General features: G+C 40.9%; 1 protein-coding gene across 1 annotated transcript in view; it reads right to left on the bottom strand.

Moving 5' to 3' along the window:
- The window catches only part of LRRC9 (leucine rich repeat containing 9), a 597819-nt gene that overhangs the window by 137272 nt on the left and 432582 nt on the right, over nucleotides 1-27965 (bottom strand). Inside the window, exon 25 of the mRNA XM_085626156.1 lies at nucleotides 3627-3735. Within this exon, the coding sequence (XP_085482282.1) occupies nucleotides 3627-3735 (109 nt within the window). The remainder of the gene's footprint in view (nucleotides 1-3626; nucleotides 3736-27965) is intronic.

Raw genomic sequence — 27965 nt, 5'->3', positions numbered from 1 at the left:
AATGTTAAAATTTGTATCTTATGTGGAGAAAGTGAGAATGAACTAAGACTCAGACTCTGGGAAGCCATTTATTACAATGAATTTGTTGAATTAAAAGTGAAATCATGGTGGTGTGATAACGCTAACTCCCAAAACCCACCAATCCCTTAGCGAGTTTGATGATAGTTTGCAACAATTGTGGGATGGACATGTCAATTTTAGAGTATAATTGGGGTGCCTTTAGGGGTGTGGTTTAGTGAGAGAGAGTTTAGGCTGACAGCAGAGAAGAGGGGAGATGCGTCGCTGTCCGTCGTGTTGCAGAGAGGCCTAGCTGTTCCTGACCTGTCCTGTTCCTGTCCTTTTTACCCTTTGTTCCCTGATCCTATTTCGGGGAACCCCCACCATCTCCTAGGCCGAGGGGGTGGTTTTCCTTCAGACCAATAGGTTTGTATTTAGCCTAACTTGTTCTCAGAATGTAATTATTTACGTATTTTTGTCTCTAAAACTTAATTCTGTCTCTCCACCATCCATTCCATCAATGATTATTGATATGTATTAATTAGATGAACCTATCATCTCTTCATCTATCCCCTCCCTTAGGTTTATCATGTTTCAAATAATTTTTGCTGAATCATTTGTCTCTTACTCTATCCACTCCTTCATTGCATAAAGTCATTGTTTAAATTGGATGGGTTTGTATTTTATATATATATTTCACCTTTCGTGAGGTTCAGTGTTTGTAATTTGTAACTAAATGCAATTCAGCATCATCCTTAAATGTTTGAGATAAATTCATTATTAACCTTACTGAGAGTCTGTGATTATTTTAATTAACTAAATGATTGGTAAGTTGGTGGTTATCATTGCCATCAACTATTCAACTAATTGGTCCAGCGACCAAATAGAAGGAAAGTTGATATTAAAGATTAGTTATTAAAAGATGTCTTATTTGAAATCTATAAAAGGGAAAGAATTGTTGGAACGTATAAATTGACCCCAGCTCATCAGGGATTCTGGGCGAAAGTGAATGGGTCATTGTGTTATGAAGTTATTGATTATCGATCCCTGGTCATTTTTTTTTAATATTGGCACTGGATCAATGGCATTAATTAAATGTGTCATTTTCGTTGCCATGTTACCTTAGCAATCATAAAGGTGGCTGCAATTTCACTCAATAGCTATATATACACTCCGAAAGACAGTAACTGAAGAATGAAGGCTGCAGTACAACGTTCAACATCCAGATGTCCCTTAAATGAATAAATATTATAAAGAAGGCTGTATTTGCAATGTCAGTTAACAGCAGTAAGCAATCGTTTGCGGTGACTATATGTTTTTTTAAAGTCATCTAGGAGGAAGATGGCAGACCCCTCTAAAGCTTTTGTTTTAGTCTAGCTTCTCTGTATCACAGTGGACGTGCAGGAGGAAGGCACATACAGACATTGCTATCTGTCCTTTGGCCAAGGCGGGAAGCTGGCAAACGGTCCTCCGCCACAGAGGCTATGCTCCCCTGTCCCTAGGTAGTGGGTTATTGATCCCTCTTCTCTTCTGGTCCTGGGTAAGCAGATTATTAGGCAGGCCTTTTTCAGGTCACCATTTTATGATGGGGTGGGAAGGACCGCGATTCTCAAACCAGGAGTTTGTCGCTCCAAAATTAGCTTCCACTGCCTCAAAAGGGAGGAGTTAAATCTGCATATTTGTGTTGTGCTATTTGTGAGCAGGCCCTGCTAAATTGCAAACTTAAAAACAGTCAAAGGGAGAAAAAAAGCATTTCATATGTTCTCTTTACATTCACAATTTGTGTTTGCAAACTGGACATGTTACCCAAAAGGATAAATCGATTTTTTTGTATTTCCTGCCTTGGTTAAAACAGGTAGAATATCATAAACAGCTGACAAAATATCCATCGGGGGCTCTTCCAAACTCTTTTGGCCTAATGCATTATCACAACAAATCATATTATGAAGACAGATATGCACGGATCATCCTGCATGTGCACCTATGCGTAATGACGCTGTGGATGCCATTTTAGAGCTGTTTGAAAAATAGTGCCTGAAGCCCACTTTTTTTTTAAGGAGCTGCCTGGCGGAACATTTTAGCTAGCACAGCAACACTACAAGATGATTTTCATTCTAAGTGGGAAGGGTATGCCCAGATGTGGGTTCCTTGCTTGCTACGCCACCAGTTTAAAGCTAGCCTTGATGATGAGGGATGAAACCCCAAAACCAGTCCTAAGATGCTTGTTGTCCGGTACATGGAGGAACTGGCCTGGCAGTTCGGGCTAGACTGTTCCCATGGGGAGCAGGGTCAAGGCTGATTGGTATATGGCTGGGTCCAAACTGGAATGGCATGGTGAGCAAAATAACAATGGATTAAACCGAGATCTGTGACTGGGGGTGGATGTTTGACAATGTTCAACATTCCGTCCATCATCTTTTTGGGTTGAATTTTCGCTCTTAATGGGAAGGGTATGCCCAGATGTGAGTTCCTTGCTAGGTACTCCACCGGTTTCAAGCTAGCCTGGCTGATGAGGGATGATACCCCGAAACCGGTTTTAGGATGCCTGTTTTCTAGTCCGGGGAGGAACTGGCCTGGCAGTTCGGGCGAGACTGTTCCCATGGGGAGCAGGGTCAAGACTGATTGGTGTATGGCTGGGTCCAAATTGGAATGGTGTGGCGAGCAAAATAACAATGGATTAAACCCAGATCTGAGACTGGGGGTGGATGTTCGACAATGTTCAACATTCCGTCCATCATCTTTTTGTGCTGCATTTTCAACCTAGGTGGGAAGGGTATGCCCAGATGTGGGCCCCTTGCTCGCTATGCCACCTCTTTCAAGACAGCCTGGCTGATGAGGGGGTGATACCCAGAAACCGGTCCTAGGATGCTTGTTTCCAGGTCCAGGAGGACCTGGCTTTGCAGTTACAGCTGGACTGTTCCCATGGGGAGCAGGGTCAAAGCTGATTTGCATATGGTTGGGTCTAAACTGGAATGGCGTTGCGAGCAAAATAGCAATGGAATAAACCCAGATCTACGACTAGGGGTCAATGTTTGACAATGTTCAACATTGAGTCCATCAATTTTTTGTGTTGCAGAACATTTTAGCTGCCAGGTCTCTAAAAATATGTGTTATTTTTTTATTTTTAAAAAGAGCAAAATACAGACAGTTGAGGGTGCAACAGTTGAGCGGGTGGGTTGAGTAAGGGACAGCAAATAAATGTCACCAAGTGGGGGAAGCATCAGCTACAGGTATGGGTGCAGAACAAACTGAGAAGTTTTTAAATGCAAAAAAGGCTGAGTAGTACGTGGAGGGGTGAGGTATACAACAGACAAGCTAGCGGAGAGCATGAAAACACATACATTCCCATGCTGCGCGGAAAGAAAAGAAAAAATTACTTCCTTAATGTCGAGCTGCAGAAGGATATAAGTAATCCAAACAAAGGGCTGATAATAAAAAATCTATGCACAAGGGGAGAGACAAATGCAAGAATATGAAAGAAAGTAATGAAATGATAAGCGAGTACATGAGATTGAAGAGACAGCCACCAAAGATAAGCAATGATCAACTGTACTGGTAAGGTTCACAATAGGACTTTAACAGACAACTAAAAGTTGTTCAGACCTAAAAAGAAATAACGCGGAACTCACCTTGATATTAGGCAAGTAAATTAAACCACTGAAAGAAGTGAGGTTATTGTGCTCCAAATTCACAGTGTGAACACTACTGTACTGGTCCACTGGCACAAGATCCACAGTTCTGAATAAAAAAAAATACAAATTTACTTAGTACAATAAGATACAATTTAACTCATAGAAATATTAATATCCTTAAAATGGTTTCAAGATAATTCATTAAAGTACAATGGCATTATATAAACCTATATGATCAATAGCTACAAATCTACCTACCACGGAAACCATGTGTGAGAATATTTCATTACCTCTTATCACACACAAATGTAGGCATCATATAGTTAGTTACAAATGCCAATATTCTTTTTAAGAGAGAGACAGCTGCAGGTCAAGAAAATACGGGTTTCTTTTAAAATTTATAAAGAAAAGGTTATCTGTTCCAATTTTGAGAACCATGCTGGTACATGCAAAAGGCCAATTTGTTTTTGAACTTGCCATTTAATTGGGGTGGTCTTAGGCAGTTCAGTCAATGTACCTATTTTCCTTCAACCCTAGCATTGTTTTTTAAAACATGTATTGAAATGGTCTCATCCATACCCCAGTTTTGGTATTTTTGTTATCTTTCTGATTGTGATTTTTATTTACATTCACAGTAACACAGTCAAATGTATCATATATTTTTATATCAGCCTAGTTTTTAATGCCTTTCCCTCATATATTTATTTACAAATGATTATACCTCTTGAAGCATAGTGTGATTTACAGTAGTGACCTGAGTCTCAATTGCAATATTATATTAAATTATAAGGAGGGAGACAGGTGCGGGAATGGAAGATAATACTATAAAAGACAAGACAAAAACAAACATGCCAAAAGAACTAGTTGTGACAGGGCCCTATAACTATCAAACAGCTGGTACCAAAAGGAGAGAGTGGCGACCCTGTCACCTTAAGCCATCTGGGAGATACTTCAAGGAAGATTGAGAAACCCTAGCAAAAGAAGGGGGCAGGGCAACATAAGATTAGAATCCCTTTATCTACAGTTTTATAAAATCTGTGTTCCTGACAGCTTTGATGTTACATAGACCTTGAGGATGGAGTGACTTTTTAAGTTGCAGGGCTGTAAAGATAAAGCAGGAAACCTTCAAGATGATTCTTGTCTCCAAAGGTAGCCAATGTAGTTTCCTTAGCACTAGGCACAATAAGGTTAGATTTATTTATAATTTTATTTTGGTATTCTACAAGAGCATGGGCCACTAAATGGAAGTCATTTGATTGCAAGACAACCTTTAGCTTGTCTAGAAAGTGAGAAAGTGAAAAATGAATCTTGCTGATTTAACAGTACCACTGATTCAGCCTTTCAGAGAGAGGAGAGCTTAAATTAAAAAAAGAGAGACTTGACTTTGTGGACAAGTGTGGGAATAAAGCCACTCATTTGGAGATTGTTAAATTAGGCTAGGATAGATTTCTAGAAGAAGGAATTCAGTCTTTTTCGTGTTGAGTATTAGGAAGTCTGTCAGGTATATACGAGTGAAATCAGAACTCTGGTGAATAGTGATATCTTCCTTCTTCATCAAGATTCCGTAAGGCTCCATCTACAGATTTAATGGGAGCCAAGATTGACTCTTGAGAGCATCCACAAATGGCTCAGAACAACTGTATTTTACTACTTCACAGGCCATTCCATCAGGAGTCAATGCATTGCAGTCAGAACATCGGGGTGCTACCACATCGCAGCTTCATAACTGTCTGCCAAATTTGATGCATTTGATCATATAGTACAACTTTTATAAGCAAGGAAAGTTTTAGTGACCTGGTTAGCAATAGCAAAGCAATCCTTCCAAGGACCTGCCAAATTGTTTGCAGCTTCGTTACACAATGCTTTTTTAAATTTTTTAATTTTTTATTAATTCAATCCATGTCACAAATACATTTCAGTTATGGTCAATACATAGAAATTAATTAATTCAGTAGCATTTCTAATGACAAAACCAATATAAAGAAAGAGGGGAACAAAAAATGAAAAACCAAAAAACATATATCAATCATAACATCATTATACAGCCGAGATCAGACAATCATTTCAAGTATTGCATCATAGATTCCCATATCTGCATCCCAAGCTTTTGCCGTCTAACTGACTTCAAAGAATACAAACTGTATTCCAAATTAAAGACATTGTAAAATTTAGCCCTCCACATCTCAAATGTGGGAGCCACACTCTGAAGCCAACATGAGGCCATACATAAACGCGCCACTGCTGTTGCGATAGATGCTATATATCTGAATTTATATACTGGCTGCTCACTTGAGGCATTTGCCCATATCCCCAATACCATCATTTCCTTTGTTATTGATATATTAATTCCTGTAATCTCTTGCAAGAACAGCTCTATTTGTTGTCTTAATTGCAACAGTGCCATGCAATCAAAAAAAACATGCACGATATCAGCTCTATCGGTACTGCACCTAAAGCACTTTCCATCGTTATTTCCACCCCACTTCATCATCCACTCTGGTGTGTGATATAAATCAAATATAGTTTTGAAGTGTTGTATTTGCAAACTTGATGATAACAATATTTTCCCTGCAGTATCGATAGAAATCTGCATAACATCTCCATCATGCCCTAGTCGTGCAGACCATTTAAGATCGTGAGCAGCTAGATCATCCATTTGAGACTCAATTAAAATAGAATATAGTACTACAATCTTAGCCCTCTTTCTAATTGCCTCTACTATCGGTGATACCATAATACCCTCATGTTAATGATGTCTAACAAGATAATCACGTAGTTGCAAATACTTAAAAAATTCCTGATGTTGAAGTTCATAACTTTCGGCTAATTCTGCAAATGAACATAATACTCCCACCTTAAATAAATCACCCAACTGTCTAATCCCCTTCATTTTCCAACTCAGCATCTTATAATCTCAAAATATTTCTGGAAACCTAACAGCTGAATTGAGAGGAGTATAGTAATTCAACTGTGGGATGGCCAACCACTTACATATCCTTTTCCATACCTTATAAGCTGTAATCGTAACCTTAAACCTTGTTTTTTTGTAATAACTTGGCTCAGAGAATTTCACTAACACATTTCTAGCTTCCTCCCCTAGCAGTAGTTGACAGATCGACGGAGCTTCTGCATCTATCACATCTTCCCCTGTCAACAAGATCCGCAAATTTTGCAATAAGCAAACATAATAGTAAAAACAGAAGTTCGGGACAGACCATCCTCCCCTATCCAATGGTAACATCATACATTTGACTGCTCTCCTCGCTTTTCGTTGTCCCCACATGAATCTATCGCATATAGATTGAATCCCTTGCAACTGTTTTTTTGTTAATTCTAGCAGTACCACCCTAAAATAATAAAGTACTTTGGGGAGGACAGGCATCTTTAACACATTTCGTCTCCCCACTAAAGTAAAATGCAAGCACTCGAACCGATCCAGCTGTTGCTTCACCCCTGAAACTATACTACTCCAATTAACCTCAATTAATTCTTGTAGAGACATTCTAATTTTAATACCCAGATATCGAGCTTCATCAGTTACCCGACTCTCCCCCGGACAGGCCTGATTGGTACATACTATCTGGGTTTTAGCCACGTTAAGTTTATATCCAGACACCACCCCAAATTCTTCAGCGAGCTTTTCTATCCCCCTTATTGCTTGTGCTGGGTCTGCCGAAGCTACTACAATATCATCAGCATATGCTAGAACGCGTACCTGAAAAAGCCCACATTCCATTGACCTTATACTAGCACTTTGTTCTAGCATATGCACAAATGAGGTAATATATAGCACAAACAGTAGTGGGGAGCAAGGACATCCCTGTCTTGTTCCCCTACTTATCTTGACTTGCTGTGATTCCCTGCCCATAACATAAATTCTAGCTCGTGGCGACTTATACATACTCTGAATTGTATTGATAAAGCCCTGCCCGAACCCCATCCCCCGCATGATACCCCACATAAAAACCGAGGAAACACGATCGAACGCCTTTTCGGCGTCGAGAAATATTAAACCAAACTTTTTATGATATGCATTAGCGTAATCTATAAGGGTGTGAATATGATTGATGGTACTTCTACCCGGTATAAATCCGTGTTGGGACATAGAAACTAGAGGCGTAATAACTCGCACTAACCTATTAGCTAGTATCTTAGCATAGATTTTCCCATCGACGTTCAACAAAGATATTGGTCTATATGACCCGGGTATATGAGGAGGCTTATCCTTTTTTTTAAACATGACTATGTTAGCCTCATCCCAAGATGGAGGCAGATTCCCAAGTTGGGCTTCTTGAAAAACACTCAACATATTGTTTTTCAACACCTGAAAGAGCAGCTGATATATCTCTAATGGTAATTTATCTGGTGCGCAGCTTTTCCACGTGCTAACTGTCCTAATGCTTCTTCCAATTCCTCGCTTGTTATCAATTCGTCTAATGATATTTACTCCTCCGCACTTATTCTATTCAGGTCAATTTCTCTACAGAAATTCTCTATGTTCATCTGAATCATGTTGCTTAAATAGCTCTTGATAGAAATCATGGAAAACCCCCATAATGCCCTCTTCTGTTTCAACCATTTTACCCGCCGCATCAGTCATATCCGAAATTTTCTGAGAGGATTGTCTAACTCTTAATCTCTGTGCAAGACAATGCCCAGTCGTCTCTCCATATTCATATCTATCTTGTTTCTAAGTATTGTATTGGAGGGCAATTTCCTTACACCAAATCGTATTTATTTTAGCTTTAGCGCATGCTATCTTACTATGTATATCTTTGCAGTCTAATCCCTGTCTAAAAAACGTTATCAATTCCAATTCCGCAATCCGTAACTCATCCAGTAATTGCTGCATTACTATTTGGCCTTGCTTTTGTTTAGCTAACCCAAAACTTAATGCCTCTCCACGTATTCCTGCTTTGAGAGTGTCCCATACAATAGGCCTAGAGGCTGATTTATCTCCAAAAAATTCCCAGCCCACCTAAGCATATGATCACTAAATCACTAAATGCTTTATCATTCAATAGTTTCCTATTGAAAGTAAATGTCCTTTCAACCTTCCTCTGTCCTAAAGTACACAAATCTAACAGTAAAGGACCATGGTCAGCCGTAATCCGAGGCCAAACCTGCATTTTCGCTCCGACTATAAATGCCCTGGACATGAATATATAATCAAGTCGTACCAATTTTTGGGCAGATGTGAACAGAACGTGTATCCGGGATCTGAATGTTTTATAGTCCTCCATGTATCCACTAACCCGTGATCCCTCAGCAGTTGAATTAAAGCCTTAAAGACCTTGGGTTTTTGACCCATATATTTGTATTTTACATTTAAAATTTGCCCCTCCAAATGAATGTTAAAATCTCCACATAAAATTAACGTGGTATGCCATAATGCCAATTCTACATTTAGCACTTCCAATATACCAGCTTCATCTACATTTGTGCCATAGACTGAGCAGACAGTACATTTTGTCATTCCAATAGGACATTCCGCAATCGCCCATCTTCCATAATTATTTACATTACCCTTCCTGTCCCACTAATACCGCCCCACACCAGAATAGCTACACCCCTGTTAGTACTAATCTGTCAAGTTGCAGCAAGAAGTGTATACCCCAACTCTTCAATCAATTTCCATTTAGACCAAGGTATGTGTGTCTCCTGAATACACAAAATGTCTGGTTTCATAATGCGTAATTCTGTGGCTATCCTGCGCCTTTTATTGATATTATTAAGGCCACAAAGATTAAACGAGCATATATGTATTCCACTAGCGGCCATTTCACACGTGATTGTCCGATCTAGCCTGACTCATTACTGATCTTTCTGATCTTTGTCTAATATTTTTTGACCATGTAAAATAAAACAAGAATATCTGCGCATGGATTGTTTTTGTAAATTATACTCCCCCTCTAACCCCTTACACCTTACCCACATACCCCCCAGTGCCCCCAACCCCCTACCCCAACCTGACGCCCCCCTCCCCACTCCCTCTCCCGTTTGCAGGCAATTGGGCCCAAGGCCCTGTAGATGAAGAGTGAATTACCCCCCTGTGTTCCCCCGTCCTACCCAACAATAGCTGGCTTCCAAGAAACATAATTAAATGCATTACATGGATACTTAGCTCACTACCATAATCTTAGTCCAACAGCCTAATATTCCAACATGTGACCCCACATATTACTAGCACAGCCAGATCATAACAACTGTCAGTTACAAGCCCAATTATATACGACCAAGGGGACATTTATATAAATAAATACTTAAACAGACACTTGTATTACAGCCAGATATTCTTTTGCTAACACCTCCGAGGTGAAAAAGCGTGTTTGACCCTTTAGAATCACTTTAAGGGTGGCAGGATTTAGCAAAAATGCTTGCGCACCTTTCCCCTGAGAGGGAGTAATCAGCTGCCACCTTTTCTCCACCATTTGGTGACAAAAATCAGGTCTTACGAAAAATTGTTTTCTCTTCCAGCCTGCTTTTTTTCGGGCCGTTCAAGTTCGTATATCGCCTGACGTGCCAAAAAATTGTTCAAACAGATCAGAATTGCTCTAGGTCTTACATCCTTATCGTCAGGTTTTGAGGCCCTCTGCTTGAATGGGAACCTATGTGCCCTCTGCACTTCGTTAGACCAGTTCCAACCTGTTAGTTCAGGAAAGGCCTCTGTGAATAATTCCACCACAAATTTACGGATATCCTGTCCCTCGATACCCTCAGGGATTTCTAAGATCCTCAAATTATTCCTTTGGAGTCGATTTTCCAAGTCCACGAGTTTAGCTTGTACATCTTCCCTATGTTGCCTCGAGTCTTCTGACACTGCCTTATGTGCCGCCATTTCATCTTCTAGTGTGGAGATTCTTACTTCCGCCTCGTTCAACCTCTCTGTAAATTCAGTGCAAGTTTTAGCTATCCGCCAACAGTATTCTGCAATTTTCGACAGGCAGCATGTGTGTTTGCACGTTCCGTACATGTCTCAACCCTGTGCTCTGATATGCCTTGGTATATTGACTCCAGAGAAATCTTAATCGGATTCACTGCTTGAGCTCTATCAACTCCTTCATCAGTCTTAGCCATTTCTGAGATTGTCTCAGTTGAAATAGGAAAACCAAGCATAATATTCTGAGCTGCCTCTTCCGTCTCCTTATCTGCCCTTTGTTTGTGTATCCTAGTAGTTTCCAAATTGTCCTCTTCAGGATTTGTGGTGTTTAATTCACTGCCAGAGCTAATTGCAGATCCCTTCAAGAGAAGTAATTTCAATCCTAATTCTCCATCCTCTTCGTCATTTGATGAGTCCGAGTGATCTGAATGATCTGTCTATTAGCACCTTCGATACTCAAACCAGTTACAGTGCCCACCGTAGACATCTCCTCTTGCAGGCCCGTTAACACCAAAGCAGATTCAGGCATTTTCATTGCCTCTCCTGTATCACCAGTTGCTACCTCCACATCTATACCTTTTTCTTTTATTTGGTCTTTCTGCTGCTCCTGGTGCTCCTTTCGCTGCGCACCATCAACATACTCAGTTGTTGCCGTGTCTTCATCTTCTATTAGGTCCTTAGACACACTCCAAGTTGACAGTGTTGGTTGTTTTTTTTTTGGGTAGAAATAACTGGGGTATCTGGGGTGTCTTTTTACTACCCGGCTCTTGCATCACACTCTCTGAGCAGGTTCCCTCAACCCCTGCTCTTACATTGCTAGCAGAAAGGGCAGCCCTGCTCACTGCATCACTAACCGTCTTGGTTTTCCCTCCATATCCAGTTTTAGGAGGCATGACTAAACCTATTACGGTAAAAATGACCAGCAGTAGATGTGATTTCTTTTTTTTAAATCACAGAGTCCCCTCCATACAAAAAAACACTTGTGTAGCAGCTGCTGCAAGTCTGAACGACACTATGTGGCAGTCTGCTCCCTTGCTTCCGCGCTGCCACGCTTACACAGCAAAGAAAGCTAAATCTCCAAAGTCTCACCACCCTCCCCTAAGAATCTAAGGGTCTGAGTTACAGTGTCATGCGCCCATTCCAAAACTCCAGTCCCTTTAACGCCGCTCCGGTTCTTGCAAGATATACATGAACTTATCCGCTCTTACTTCTCTCAGGCGCACTCAGCTTCCTCCCTCTGTCCTTCCCATGAGCTTACACAGTTCGGAGCTACTGCCGCCGTCGCAACCGCTGGAGCCACCGCCGCAGCTTCTCAGCCTCCACAAGTGTGTAGCAGCCGCAATCATGCCACATCGCCAAACCGCCAGGACGCTGAGGCGTGTCAAAGAGACGTATCAGATACTCAGTTTATTTCTCGTGTCCCGCCGGCTCTTTGATCGAATCTGCATGTATCCACATTAATTTTCTTCGGCACCCGTTTTCCTCTGCCTGGTCTTTGTGTCCTCCTGGTCAAAGTTCCGTGGGACAGAGGAACAACTCCGGAGCTCCTCACTCACACGTCCAGCACGTGGACGCCATCTTGCCATTACACAATGCTAAAGTCATTAACAGATGGACATTTTTCCCTCCCCCCTCCTTTTTAACTGTCCCATCTTCTTGATGGATCTGCATGAACTTAAAAATATCACAGAAAGTCTAAATATATTTTGCCATTGTTTTAATAACCTAATAATATTTTATAATTAAATAATAAATAAGTTCTATTTGTAAATATCTTTTAATATTATTATTTTTAGAGTGGATATCCAAATAGTCTCAATTGGAGCATATCACAGGGTGAGGTCCAGAGTGAATTGTGGTACTACAGAAGATTCAGACATACATAACCAAGTAACGTTATAATGTTTCACAGGTATCCTGAGAGGGTACTGAATAAAGCTTTACATAGGACAGAAGACACTCCACAAACTAAATCATTATATTATACCAAATGAACACAGTTTCAGAACTGATTATTATATTCATCACCGCATACAGTAAACAAACTAGTATACTCCATGAATGTTTAAGATAAACTGAAATAATCTCAAAAGTGACAAAGTCATAAGTAATGCCTTAAATTAATTTCCATAATTCACTTTTAGAAAGGTGAGATCATTAAGGGAATATTTAGTTTGAAGCAATTTATAGAATGAAAAAGGCAAAAATTGATTAAATAGTAAGAAGGGCTTCTTATCAAGCACCAAAAACAAGGCTTTCAAAAACAGCATTAACAACAAAGAATATAATGTTGCGTATGGCAGAGGTAAACAAGCAATCAAGAAATTATTTATTTGTACCTTTGATTATAGTTTGACCTTACAAAAACTGTACAAGAAGAGAGTAAAAGAAAACGTGTGAAATAAAAGTATACTGATTAATTAAACTCAGTGGCAAGGCACATTTCAGCATTTCACAAATGAATACTGGTATGATTCAATTTTATGGACCTGACCAACATCCATGAGGTGGTGACAAGAGTGCAAGAAGATTGGAATTCTGATTTCTAATTAATCTCCTGGTGAAAATTTCCAATGGCGTCAATACTGATTAAGAATTAGCAATTCTGCGTAGCTGTGGGGGTAAAACAAATAAATAAATTAAAAGAATAAGCAGTTAACGTCTAAATACATAATGTTAGAATTCCCTCGATCGACTTTCTGGTTGCACGCTCCACGAATCTTGCGTTCCCACTCACTTTTCAACTCCTCTACCGCCCCCCCTCCCATGCCTCACTTTATTCCAGCCATACAGGACTTACTGGCTACTTTGGTGGTTAACAACTCCGCGGTCCTTCTGTTGGGTGACTTCAACTTTTGGCCGGGTGACCCACGTGAAGACACCATGTCCAAAGATTTTTCCGACACCCTCCATTGTCTCAACTTTACCCCTCACATTTTTTCCCCTACCCATGCTCAGGGGCACACCCTCGACCAAGTTTGGTCCGCCAATCTGTTAATCTCTCTGCCTACTTTATCTCCCTGTGTTTGGTCCGATCACTTCCTGATTACCTTTTCCATTCCATTGGGGGAGATCAACGCCCCCCCTCTTCCTAAAAATATCTACGCTCGCAACTGAAATAGGGTGGACCTGACCGCCTTAGGCCATTCCTTAGCCTCCTCTGCCCCTACCTTGACAGATTTGCCTCCCAATCGGCAGATAGCCATTATCGATAACTGGCTCTCAGAGGCCTGCAATTATGTTGCGCCTCTTAGACGGGTCAGAACGCGCCGCTCTCACGATGCCAACAGATGGTTTTCTAATGCTTTAAAGGACCAGAAGTAGGCACTCCTGCAGGCTGAACGCCAGTGGCGCCGCAGATACTGCCCTGACCTTAAAATCCTTAACTTGACGCTACTTAGGGCCTATAAAAAAGCCATACTCACCGCCAAGCTTGAACACTTTTCCCGGAAAATTCATCAGGCAGCCAACAAATCCAAGGAGATATTTGCGATCGTCCACGAGCTTGCTGCCTCCGACAGAGTTGCATCTAGACCCATTCCTTCCCAATCCCTCTGCAACTCCCTCAATGACTTTTTTACTGAGAAGATCGCCACCATCAAGCAGAACATTCCCATGGTACCTCCTCTGTTCTCTTGCCCTCCTTTACCCCCGCCCCCCTCCTCTCTCGACCAATTTTCCCTGATTTCAGAAGAGGCCTTCTGTACTCCCCTGGGAAAAGTCAAAACTGGCTCCCCCGCTGATGTTTGTCCGGCACATATCTTAAGGGAGATCTTGTCCTATTGTCCAGCCCCCCTATTACCCTGCTTAATACATCTATTACCTCAGGAATTGTACCTGATGTTTTCAAAGCAGCCGCGGTAATTCCTATTATAAAAAAAAACGGTGCCGATCCTACTGCCCCCTCCAACTTTAGACCTATTTCGCTCTTCCCACTCCTGGGCAAGATCCTGGAAAGCCATATCACCTCCTCACTCTCCACCTACATTGAGGCCCATCATCTCCTGGCGGACTACCAGGCCGGCTTTCGGCCTGCACATTCTGCGGAATCTGTCGTCCTCTCAGTGGTTGATGAGCTCAGACGCAGTGCTGACACCAATTCCCCCCAGGCCTTAGTCCTTCTCCATCTCTCCGCCGCCTTTGACACGGTCGACCACTCCATCCTCCTCGACCGTATCAGGGGCGCTGGCCTACGGGGGTCGGCCTTGACCTGGCTCACCTCCTTTTTAGCAGGCCGTACTCAGGCGGTTCATCTGGGAGGCTTTCTTGCACCCACCCGCTCTGTTTATTGTGGGGTACCCCAAGGCTCCTCCCTCTCCCCCCTCTTATTCAATCTCTACATACACCCCCTCATTGCTGCTCTTCAGGATATCGAGGTCACGGCGTTCAACTACGCTGACGACCTCCAGCTCATTTTCAATCTCTCCTCCTCTCCTGATTCAGTCTGCAGGGTCCACTCCACACTTACTTTTATTTACAACTGGATGAACCTCAATCAATTAAAATTGAATCCAGATAAGACGGAGTTGATTCTCATTGGTGGTCCCTCCAATCTCTGGTCCCCTGCTTTCTGGCCTTCCATCCTTGGTTCCCCCCGTCTCCCTCTGCCTCTGTTAAATCTCTGGGCTTCAAAGTTAGCCAGGACCTCTCTCTGCGTCTCCAGATAAGCTTGACAGTCTCCTCCTGCTTTCTGGCCTTAAAAACCATCCGGAAAGTCTTGCGCTTCTTCACGGTCGAAGCCCTTAAACTCATTGTCTTGGCTTTGATCCTATCTCGCCTAGATTATGGCAATGCCCTGTATGTGGGCATCCCTGCCTACGAGAGCCGTCACCTGCAGCTTATCCAAAATCAAGCGGCTCGCCTCATTTATAGACTCCCCAAATCTAGTCATACCACCCCCCTGCTTAAGGCTCTTCACTGGCTCCCCATTAGGGAGCGCTCGCTTTTCAAGATGGGCTGTTTGATCTTCATATCTCTAGCTGGCCCTGCCCCTGCATTCATTAGATATAAGATCAATGTATATGTTCCTGCCAGAAACCTTCGCTCCTCCACTCAATTCCTTCTCCTTGTCCCCCGATTTCGCAAGAAGAAATCGGGTGGCTCCAGGTTTTCGACACTTGCCCCCCTCTTCTGGAACACTCTTCCCCTGGCAATTAGATCTACTCCCTCCTATTTGGACTTTCGAGTAGCTCTGAAAACTCATCTTTTCTCCTCTGCTTATTCTTCTTAAATTCTCACCCCTCTTCCTTCCTCAGTTTCAGCTTCCTTCCGCAGCGCCAAGAAACCGTTTGGTAGTAGAGCGCTATACAAATCCCTTTCAACTTCAACTTCAACTTAATGTTCTTTAATCTTGAAATATGGATTTCCTTCAATCTGTTTGTTTTCTTTTCCATATACTTTTTTGTGGCAATCACTCTATTTCTATCTGAAAAGTAGATTACATTGACATCTTTGTAGGCATTTTAATAAATCTGGGCTATGGATGGACCTGTTAGGATATTTGCCAACAGCCTTTATTGATCATATTTTATGTGAATTAGTGGTATATGCATTTTGATTTCATTACACACTTGGACCATAAGAATGTTTACAATTTTTTTTTACTATCAGCCTTGCAGATCCGCAGTGCTGACATAAGAAAAGCTGGTTCCTGACAATTTTTAAAATGAGCCGTGCTAAGTGGGCCAGGGCCGGAGGGGGTGAATGGTTTTACTATGTATGGGAGAGGGTAAGCTGCCCCCTCCGCAAGCCTTTATCAGGCCAGAGGACCCCATTTCTCGGGCCCAATACTTGTAAGTAAGGAAGGGTAGCATGCATACCCCCTCCTCGAGCTTTACTGAGGCCCCAGGAGATGGGCCCACCCCCCTGGCTGTAACAGCAGCGTGGCACTTGTGAGGGGATGGGGCAGGGCTTGCACCCAGCCCCACACCACAAATGGTGATGGACTGTATGTTAAAAGAATTGACTGAGAAAAACAATGGTTAAAGGGACATTATGATTAGGAATTGTAATAATGTTATAGTTAGGTGAAATTTATCAGTTAAACCATACCATTTTAAACTAATGAAACCACTGAAATGCACCAGTTATAGTTATATAAAGTAACTCTAACTCGAGTCCTAAAGTAACTAACTCACTGGTAATTATTTCACATATTACATCACTCATGAAATTTTATTTTACATCATTAATAACATGATTGCAACATCTGAAATAACATCACTGATAATAACAATGTGCAAGGTTAGGGATATGTTTTAATGGAAAAAAAAATTGGGGTGAAAAAACAAAAAAAAAATATATATATATATATATATATATATATATATATATATATACATATATATATATATACATATATATTTGAACTTCTCGTTTCACAATTTTCTGTGGAAAGAAGACGAGTATGGACCCAAATCCGTGCTGCAATAGGTTTTATTCGTTACACACCACCAGTTAGTCCGCCATGACGCGTTTCGGCCGTCCCTCGGCCTTGATCACATGACACGCTACAGACTGTGAGAGCTATTTTTAAAGTGCCAGTGCTTCCATTGTGCATGATAGACATAGACAAAATACTTATGATTTGTTAAGAATACAGCGAGCCTTGTGTAAATACATATGTCTTTTACATAGATACAAATCTACTAGTAATTCATGTCCGCTATACACAAACTTATATATAGTATTTATTAATTGCATAAATGCTAACTGAAGTTAATGAGTATATATAATGTGTAGTGTCATAGGCCTATCATGTGCAAAATAGCAAAGTCTGAATAAGTGAATAAATAAATTAAATATTTCTTGTTCTTACATAACAAATTAATGTCATTGTTATGGTAAATCAGAAGGAGCAAAAAAATATTATAATAATAAAGTGAGATTATGTGTTTGAATTCTTAAATCTATTAAAAGTTATATTATAAAATTACATATAATATAATAAAGTGCAGTGCTGCCTAGATGTATTTGGTATAAATACCTTATACTAGCTTGGCTTAAAATGAAAACTATATTGAGTGCTTGGCAAAAGCGGAAGGAGATGAAAGACATGGATGAAGTTAAAACTATGTGTGAGGGGTGAAAACGGTTAGGAAGGGAGAAGTGCGAGCTATGATCTGATGGTATAGGAGGTGATCATATTTGATATAAACCTGTCCTAATACCTCCTAGGCTGTGTGATGGAGGATAGTAGAATTCAATTAATAAATATTACATATAAATACACTTAATAAATATAATACACTTATTAAACAATTTGTAAAATAACGTTCAATTTAAATTAGTGCATATAAATATAAAAATCCGTAAAATATGAATTATATAAATATTCTAAAATCCTACTTCCTAGTCATTGCTCTAACACTTCTCTCCTATCCATTCCTGAATTCACCTTCTCTGGTTGGTATATCATATATGGAGTTTTTCTATTATATTTTCGCATGGGGTACAGTTCTGTCTCTTCTCAGTGATCATGAGCAGTGCCTCAAATAGTCATTGTAAATAAGTATATGTGTATTCTCGAGTCTTACGGGGAATCACCAAGTATAATTACTATCAAGTAAAATAGAATAGCAGTGCTGACATAAGAAAAGCTGGTTCCTGACAATTTTTAAAATGAGCCGTGCTAAGTGGGCCAGGGCCGGAGGGGGTGAACGGTTTTACTATGTATGGGAGAGGGTAAGCTGCCCCCTCCGCAAGCCTTTATCAGGCCAGAGGACCCCATTTCTCGGGCCCAATGCTTGTAAGTAAGGAAGGGTAGCATGCATACCCCCTCCTCGAGCTTTACTGAGGCCCCAGGAGATGGGCCCACCCCCCTGGCTGTAACAGCAGCGTGGCACTTGTGAGGGGATGGGGCAGGGCTTGCACCCAGCCCCACACCACAAATGGTGATGGACTTTATGTTAAAAGAATTGACTGAGAAAAACAATGGTTAAAGGGACATTATGATTAGGAATTGTAATAATGTTATAGTTAGGTGAAATTTATCAGTTAAACCATACCATTTTAAACTAATGAAACCACTGAAATGCACCAGTTATAGTTATATAAAGTAACTCTAACTCGAGTCCTAAAGTAACTAACTCACTGGTAATTATTTCACATATTACATCACTCATGAAATTTTATTTTACATCATTAATAACATGATTGCAACATCTGAAATAACATCACTGATAATAACAATGTGCAAGGTTAGGGATATGTTTTAATGGAAAAAAAAATTGGGGTGAAAAAAATATATATATATATATTTGGGTTTTTTAATAGAGGACAGACGCCAAACCCTGCGACCGAGGACTCAACAACAACAGCAGAACAAAGACGCAGGAGGAACAACGAATGCCGCAAACAAAGGCGGAAATGTAAGAGGGCGAGGTTTTACCAAGAGAGGCAGAGGAAGGAAATGGTAAACAATAAGTCTTTAACTATGCCACCTGATAACACTGTGGTTAACCTGTCTGATATAAAACTGACTGAGGCTGAGTCTCGACTTCTATCGTTGGGCTTGTCATTCTGCCCGCGCAATACCTTCAACTATGTTCAAACACGGATAGATGTTTAAATTCATCCGGAAGCTCAAATTGAAAAAATATTTTAAATTAAACAAAGTACAAGATCAGGTATCAGCAATAACTTTGAAAGATCGCCCTAGGAGCAAGTTCCAAGTAGCAGACACCAGTGTGCTTAAAACAGTACATGCATTATCTGACAATGAAGAGAGTGGTGTGGGTTCAACGCAGGAAGAATTGGCATCAATGGGTATAATCAATAAACTTCCATGCTATAGTCATTTTAAACCAACCTCCACGTTTATACCGCTTATGCCTAAAGATGTGATTGATAGTTTCAATGACATAGTAATCGAAGATCTTAAAACATTGCATACTGAAACATCAAGGAAGCACAAAAGGTATAAATACATGGAAAAGCAATATGCCAAGTTGATGAAAAAATTAAGGAGCGATTTCAATCTCATCATTAACAAAGCAGACAAAGGTGGCAATATTGTCATTTGGCCACGCACTCTCTATATGGAGGAAGCGAAGCGCCATTTGGAGGATAAGAATTGCTATAGCAAAGGATCATTTAATGACATCAAAAACCTAAAGGAAGAGGTTCTTAAAGAACGTAACCAATGGAAGAGGGAAGGACTTTTGAGCAAACAAGAATTTAGCTTCCTTAAAAATGACTTTCCGGTTATACCCACGCTATACTTCATACCCAAGATCCACAAACAGTCTACACCAGTACCAGGACGGCCCATTATTTCAGCTCAAAAAAGCCTCCTGGAGCCTATGTCCAAATATGTGGACCATTTTCTACATGAATCGGTAGAAAACCTTCCCTCTTTCATTAAAGACACTGGACATTTTTTATCTAAATTGAGGGAAGTGGCTTGGGAAGAGGACTATGTGCTGGTGGTCATGGATATTTGTACACTATATACGAGCATTCATCATACGGATGTTTTAGCAGCTGTAAAATACTTTCTAGACAAGCGCAGTATTGAATTTAGTCACCATAATGGCATGATATTACGAATGATACAAATCTGCCTAGAAAATAACTTTTTTCTTTTCAACAAAGAGATTTACCGACAACAGAGAGGAGTTGCGATGGGGGCATGCTTTTCCCCAACCTATGCATGTCTCCATGTTGGATGGTGGGAGGAGCATGTCCTCAGAGGAACCCATAAAGTAATCTTTGAATCCAATATAATCAAATTTTGGAGGTTCATAGATGACATATGTTTAATTTGGAAAGGTACCCCGGAATCGGCAAAAATTTTTGTTAACATGCTTAACATCAATAGCTTGAATTTACAATTTACTGCCGATATCAGCAAATCCTCTGTCCAATTTCTAGATGTTGAAATTTACATTGACAATAAAGTTATTCAAACTAAATTGCATAGAAAGAAAACAGCGGGTAACGCGATTTTACACGCTAGCAGTGCCCATCCAGGTCATCTCATTAAAAGTATACCATACGGTGAATTTTTGCGTATGCGCAGAATTTGCAGTTCAAACTCAGACCTAGAAAAATGCCAACTTGAGTCCCTTAATAGATTTCTTGCCCGGGGATACAAATTAAAAGAGTTAGAATTGGCTAGAACTAAAGCCAATAGCCACACTAGAGAGGAATGTCTCAATACAGTTGTTCAATCTAAAAGAAAAAATCCAGATGATGGGCTTAGAGATGATCAGGATGGAACTAGGCTAATTACAACATACAATGCAGAAGAAAGAAAAATAAGAGGTATTTTAACCAAACACTGGCCTTTATTAAAAACTGACATCACGCTGGCCCCTCTTTTGCCTGAAAAACCACTGATCACCTTCAGAAGAGCTCCCTCGATGAGGGATGCTCCAGTAAAATCTAGCCCAGAGGTAGTCATCACCAGCAACTGGTTATCAACAAAGACAGGTTTCCGTAAATGTATTTCATGCAGGGCCTGCAAATTTGGCAAGAACACTACAGAATATTGCAGTGTATTTGACAATAACCCCATCAAAATCCAGAAGCCTCTGACATGCCGTACAGACCATGCAGTGTATGTATTGGAATGCACTTGTAAAATGAAGTACGTGGGAAGTACTAAATTACAAGTTTTTAATCGCATCCTACAGCACTTGAGAGCAATAGTCAATGCAGATGATAGCTACCCAGTGGCACGACATTTTAAATTAGTGCACAACAAAAATCTTAATGAGCTGTGTTACTATGTCATTGACGCTGTACAAAAAAACTTGAGAGGCGGCAACAGAGAGAAACAGTTAAGGCAATTGGAGTCCAAATATATTTTGTTACTAGATACAAGAATCCCTAAAGGAATGAATACAGGGGAAGATCTCCATAACTTTTTATAGTTTTTAGAGCTCTCTTGATGGGTTATATATGAATGATAAGTTTTGATTTTATCAGATGCATTGAGATGTTTTACACTGCAATATGAAATGATTATTGAATATCGTTTGAAGAAGGACGTTGGTTAGGCAGTTTTCACACGACCTATAATGTGTTTTATTTAGCGTATGAGGAAATTAATTTTATGTGATGATTTTTAACATAAAATTTGTGTGCTCTTAATGTATTTATACATATGTCGTAAATCGAGGAAATTTATGAATTTAGGATTGAGTTATATATTTTGCACATTTTTGCACAATCTAAAGTTTATCTGTCACTATTTGTCTTGCTGTGTTTTAAGAGACAAATGGGATTTGATATGAATTTCAATATCAAAATAGGATTTGTTTATTTCTTAGTTTGCTTAAGTAATTTTGGATTTTTTGAGCACTAGCACTTTATATACAAGCGTGATTGGGACAGTGCAATAGGACAATTCATATATAGGAGCATTAATTGGCCACTCGACTGCAATTAGACTCCAGATCTAGGCTGTTTACGTAAACTGCTCATATAAAAAGGATTAGTCCTTTTTTACTTAATGGATTTTATACATTTGGTATTTTTATCGTTGCTTTTAGATATGTTATAGTAATAATGTATTTATAATGCTATTTATATATTTATGGATTTTAAACATTTACTTGTCTAATTGTAAGTATTTTGTTTAGCTCCATGCACTAAACAATCACGCAGCTTTGATTATCCAATCTGTTACAGTATATAAATCATGTGCTTCACCGGGGGGTCATGTGATCAAGGCTGTGTGTTCACAGCCGAAACGCGTCATGCTGGCAAATGGAAGAATAAATTAAGCACGTTGAAAATTTATACGGCGCACTGTTGTGGTCTGTACCTGTGAGACTTGTGGAGTATGCTTCAAGGGATCCAGGACCATTGAATTGATATATATATACATATATATATATAATTCACTGAAAAAACCATAGGTTTCACACATGTTATAGTTAGCGGAAATTTTACTGATAAAAAACCAATGAAATTCCCCCGTTATAGTTAGTGCAGGCAACTATAACTCACGCGACCGCAATCCTCTGCTGATGCTAATACTGTATTTAGACACTTATTTGCCCATGTCTTCTTCCATACACTTTTAGCTATACATATATTACAAATATTTTTTTTTCATAAAGACACATATGTCATCAGCAGAAAATTGCGGTCGCGTGAGTTATAGTTGCCTGCACTAACTATAACGGGGGAATTTCATTGGTTTTTTATCAGTAAAATTTCCGCTAACTATAACATGTGTGAAACCTATGGTTTTTTCAGTGAATTTGCAAGGTTTTTTAAATGCTAATTCCTAACTATAACGTGTCGAAACCTATGGTTTTTTCAGTGAATTTGTACGGTTTTTTAAATGCTAAGTTACTTTACGCCATTCGTGGCGTGCGCGCCCACTTAACGCAGTTCGTTCCGTGCGCGCACGGTGCGCTTTGCGCACCGCGCGCCCACTTTACGCAGTTAGTGCCGTGCACGCACGGTGGGCACGCACGGTGGGCACGCACGGTGCCGCGGTGCGCTACGCGCACCGCGTGCCCACGTTACGCTAGATGGGCCATGTACGCACGATGCACTTCGCGCACCGTGCGCACATGGAGGACATATGATGCACTTCATTTTGAAAGGTAATATTTGAATTTTTTGTATATTTTATAAGCCATGCACAAATGGTGCCCTTCGGGCACCATTTGCACACGGGGTGGTGACAGTGTGGATAATTTTTTTTTTTATTATTATTTTTTTAAATATTTTAGTTTATCTCAGCTGTAATAAGCCATGCATATTTGGTGCCCTTCGGGCACCAAATGCACACGGGGTGGAGAGAGTGTGGATAATTTTTTTTTTTTTTAAATTTTTTACCGTACGCGTACGGTAAGCGTAATCGGCGAAATTACCGAAAAAATAAAAATTCCGTTTTTGGCCTTGGGGGATCTTTGGGGACTCCCTCAACATGGCTATGTGTGTGGGAGCTGTCTAAACAGCCCCTTTACATGTTTTTGGGCTTTATCTTTTAAAAATCACTCTCAGTGCGAGAGAGAAAATGGCGGCCGCCGCTTCCTGGTTTCGGCCGATTCGAATGTTTACTAAGATCTAAGAGCCAATCAGAATCGCGCTCGTGCACGCCACCGTACGCGTACGGTAAGCGTACCGTAAGCGCACCGTAAGCTGGCTCAGATATATATATTGATTTAAAGGCTATTTTCTCAGAATCTACTGAACAGATTTACACCAAACCTACAAAAGGCACTTCCTTGACCTGAGGACTACCTCTCTGCCAAATTTCTAGTAATTCTGTTCAGCCGTTCGGGCTGTAGCCCTGTCTAAAGGTCCTATGGAAAAATGCATGGGAAAACGCGTTTTGGGACCCCCCTTTTATCTCAGCCCCCGCTTGACGAATCCCCCCGAGACTTTCAGGGAAGGAGCGGAGCGTAACGCCCCACCTATTTTGAAAAATTCGCGAGGATTCGTCGACCGGCGCCAAAGTTATTCAAAATAGAATGTTGCGGATTTCCTATGGAAACGTGGTCCTAACTATAACTACCTACTGGCGACCGCCAGTAGGTAATACATATATATATGAACGCTCCCAGACTTGCACCAGCAAACCAGGTCACTCACAGGCGGGTGCTGTAGCGTGGCGGTGCCCCACGTAAATATTTGGCTCCCAAACTCCCTTACTTTTCAGATAGAGTCAAGCACTCCCTGGAGGGGTTAGGTATCGGTTTTTTCTTTATTCAGCAGAAAAGACGGACAGCAGGACAGATGCGTTTCGAAATGTTCTTCATCAGTGTCTTGTCGCAGCGATCGCGCGCGAACATTAAATACAATTACGTCATGTTACACGCGACAACATAATCAAAACGAATGATGGCAACAAACCCACATTAATTCATTGTAATTGGGGTGGCCATCTTTGAATGGTATACTCTATACACAAACACACATAAGTATATAAATATGTAGTATGAAATCAAAAATCATAACCCTTAAGGAGCCATGCTGACTGAGATGATGGCCAGTATTTATGTTATGTTAAATCCAAAGGTGTCAAATTTACGCCAAAAATCAATAGATGGGTACAACTAATTATATCCAAATTTCCATGTTACGGCAGTGGCCTCCAAATATGAGGCGATCAATCTGCAGGTACCCATGACTCGGTAGATATTTCTGCATAGCAAACAGCCGACATAACGCCATGTATTGGCACACCCTATGCATCAATATGCGAAACATGTTTCAGGCATGGCTCTGTATCCCATAAAAAAATATATGTATTTGATAACATAGTACAATCTATGATAGACAGGGAAAAAGGGAAAAGGAAAAAAGACGTACACACAGAAGGAAAAAGAGTGAGAGAGAGAAAAAGAAAAAGGCGTTGGAATGAGAGAGAAAGAAAGAGAACGTTGAGAATTTCCCGAATTGTCAAATTTCAAATTTCAACATTGTCACAGAAATTTCAAAATTCAATAGATTTCTAGAGCTTCCTCAAATCCTATGATGGCCCGGCTTGCACACTATCATAGATGTTCTAGATTCATACTTAGTTTATATTGATAGTGAAGCAGCTGCCAAGTATCTTTCTATGACCCTAATCATATTTTCAAGACATTGTGTTACCAGTTCATCTACCCAGGTGTACATTTAGTTCCTCACCACTATTGAGACCGTGGGGGAACTTCGTGTGTAAATCGATAATACAGCGGGACTCTAACCTCCGCAATTTCTGGACCCTATCGCCCCCCCTGATGTTCGCGGGCACCTGGTCCAGGCCAAAGTACTGCATAAGCTCCCTATTGCTCTGGTGTTTGAGAGCAAAATGTCTGGCTACCGGGTAGTTGGTATCATTCTTATTGATTGCGCGTTGGTGTTCTAAAATGCGCATCTTCACACTGTTGATTGTGCTGCCAATATATCTTAGCCCGCATGGGCATATCAGGCAGTATACTACATGGGTAGTGGAGCAGGTAATGAATTTGTCTATGTGTCTTGGTTTGCCGATCCCTGGAATGCTGTATGTGAATACCCTTTTGCTATTTTTACAGGCCCTACATTTCCCACATGGGAAAAATCCTTGCAACGCTTTCAGAGTGCCTGTGGGTTGTGTTACTGGTGATAGATGGCTCTGCACCAATTTATCCCGAAGTGATCTGGATTTCCGAACTGTGATCAATGGGACTCTAGGGATGTCCTTGCCGATAACTGTGTCAGTCTTAAGGATATGCCAACTTTTTGTGAGTATCTTCCTAAATCTGTTAGCATCGTCTGAAAAAGTAGTTATTAGACGAAATTTCCCTTCTTGATCGTCTAATTGTCTATTACCTGACTTTTTGTATACTAATAGTTCCTTTCTAGGTATTCTTCTCACTTTGTTAAGTGTTGAAACTAATTTCTCATGGTTGTAGCCCCTTGCTTGAAATCTTTTCAGACTCCGGGTGGCTGCTTTTTCAAAATCAGCAACTCTTGAGCAATTCCGTTTGAGGCGAAGAAACTCGCCATATGGGATGCTGTTGATAAGTTTAGGTGGATGGTTGCTGTGGGCGTGCAAAATAGAATTGCCCGCAGTGGGTTTTCTGTACAGCTCAGTTTCAAGGACTCCATCCCTTACATAGACCTTGAGATCCAAGTAGTTGACCGTTACGGGGCTCATTTCATAGGTGAACCTAAGATTCAATTCATTCTTATTGAGGTCACATATGAAATCCTGGGCCTGTTCTGGCGACCCTCTCCAAACAAGGAACAGGTCATCGATGTACCTGTGCCATGCCACCACAGAGTTGGTCCACTTATGCATCTGATTGCTTAGGGCGACCTGCTCCTCCCACCAGCCTGCGAAAAGATTCGCATAGCTGGGGGCGAAGCAGGTCCCCATGGCAGTCCCTGACAGCTGTCTATATGATTGGTCTTGAAACAGGAAAATATTGTTAGACAGACAAAATTGGATAAACTCAATTAACATTGAATTATGTTCAGAGAATTTCAGAGGTCTTTTACCAAGGAAATGGGCTATCGCCTCTTGCCCTTTACCATGTTCTATACATGTGTACAAACTGGTTATGTCCATGGCAATCAGTTGGTAAGTAGGTTCCCACTTGATATTGTTAATCTGCATGATAAAGTCTGTGGTGTCTTTGACATAAGATTTAAGCTGTAATACCAATGGAAAAAGAAAGGAATCAATGTAGACAGACATGTTCTCAGTAAGGCTCCCTTTGGAGGAGACAATGGGCCTGCCAGGTGGATCGTTTATGTCCTTATGAATTTTGGGCAGTTGATAAAATGTTGGTAATATGGGATCAGGGTTGCGTAGAAAGAGAAATTAGTTTGTTCCCAGCATGCCTTTGTTACGCCATCTCTCTAACAGATTTTGATATTGCAAAACGCTGAGATTGTATTGCTCGATGTTAATAGCCTCATAAAGTCTTTCATCATTCAATTGACGGTAAGTTTCACGACAGTATTGTTCTCTCGTTAATAATACGATATTGCCTCCTTTGTCGGAGGGTTTGCAGATGATTTGTTCATTCTTGGATAAATCCTTCAAAATGGACCTTTGTTCTTCAGTGAGATTGGTGCCGTGGTTCCTTCTACTGGCAGGTTTAGTTCTAAATTGCTGAAGGTCCTGTAGGACAGCGTCCAAAAATGCATCAATCGCATCAAAGGGCATTTGTGGGATGAAGACAGAGGGGGGCTTAAAGGTGGTAATTGGTGTCTCTTGTTCTATGCCCACTTGAACCGCTCTTACAGTGGGGTCTTCCGTTGAAGTAGTCACATTGTCTTCATCATTTCGTAAAGCCTCCAGCATCTCGAGCAATTCAAGATCATTAGTTGTTAACAGATCAGTTGCTTTGAATTGTCCTTGCTGTTTAAGTCGTCTAACTTCCGTCATTGTTGGTTTCAATTTGAAGAATTTATGAAGCTTCATTTTACGTATGAACTTGAATAAGTCAATACGCGTTTGCGTATACTCCATGTGGTTATTGGGGCAGAATGATAGTCCCAGTTTGAGAGCGGACTCTTCAGCAGTTGTCAACACTCTGGATGTCAGGTTGACAATGGTGAGATCATCTGTGTCATCAGTGTCATTTACCATTTCCTGCCCCTGTTCCGAGATCCTCGCGTTGTCTGTTTGCCCCTTCCTCTTCCCCTTCCAGCCGCCCCTTCTTGTCGGTCTTTGCTTTCGGGTGATTTGCTCTTGCCACCTCTGAGCCAGGATTGGCGTATTAGATTGAACTCCTGGTGAAAAGGGGTCTTAAGTGGATTGCTACCCCAGTGGGTGCGTTCTCTCAAGTTCAAGGTCGTGGATGCAGCCCACCGCGTCAATGCGGGTCCGTGACGACACCATGCGGTGCTGCCATTAACGGGACGGAGGCAAGCTGACGCCTTTGCAGGAAGATGTCAGTTTAAGGCTCACTTGGCAGCTGGAAAGTGGAGCAGTTACCTTCAAGAATTTTTGCATCACTGAAGGATTTATTTTGAACTTGAGAGAACGCACCCACTGGGGTAGCAAT

Source organism: Triturus cristatus, chromosome 9, assembly GCF_964204655.1.
Source record: "Triturus cristatus chromosome 9, aTriCri1.1, whole genome shotgun sequence".
Classification (NCBI taxonomy): Eukaryota; Metazoa; Chordata; class Amphibia; order Caudata; family Salamandridae; genus Triturus; species Triturus cristatus.
The sequence above is the reverse complement of the archived record's forward strand: the minus strand, read 5'-3'. Positions and strand labels throughout refer to the sequence as shown.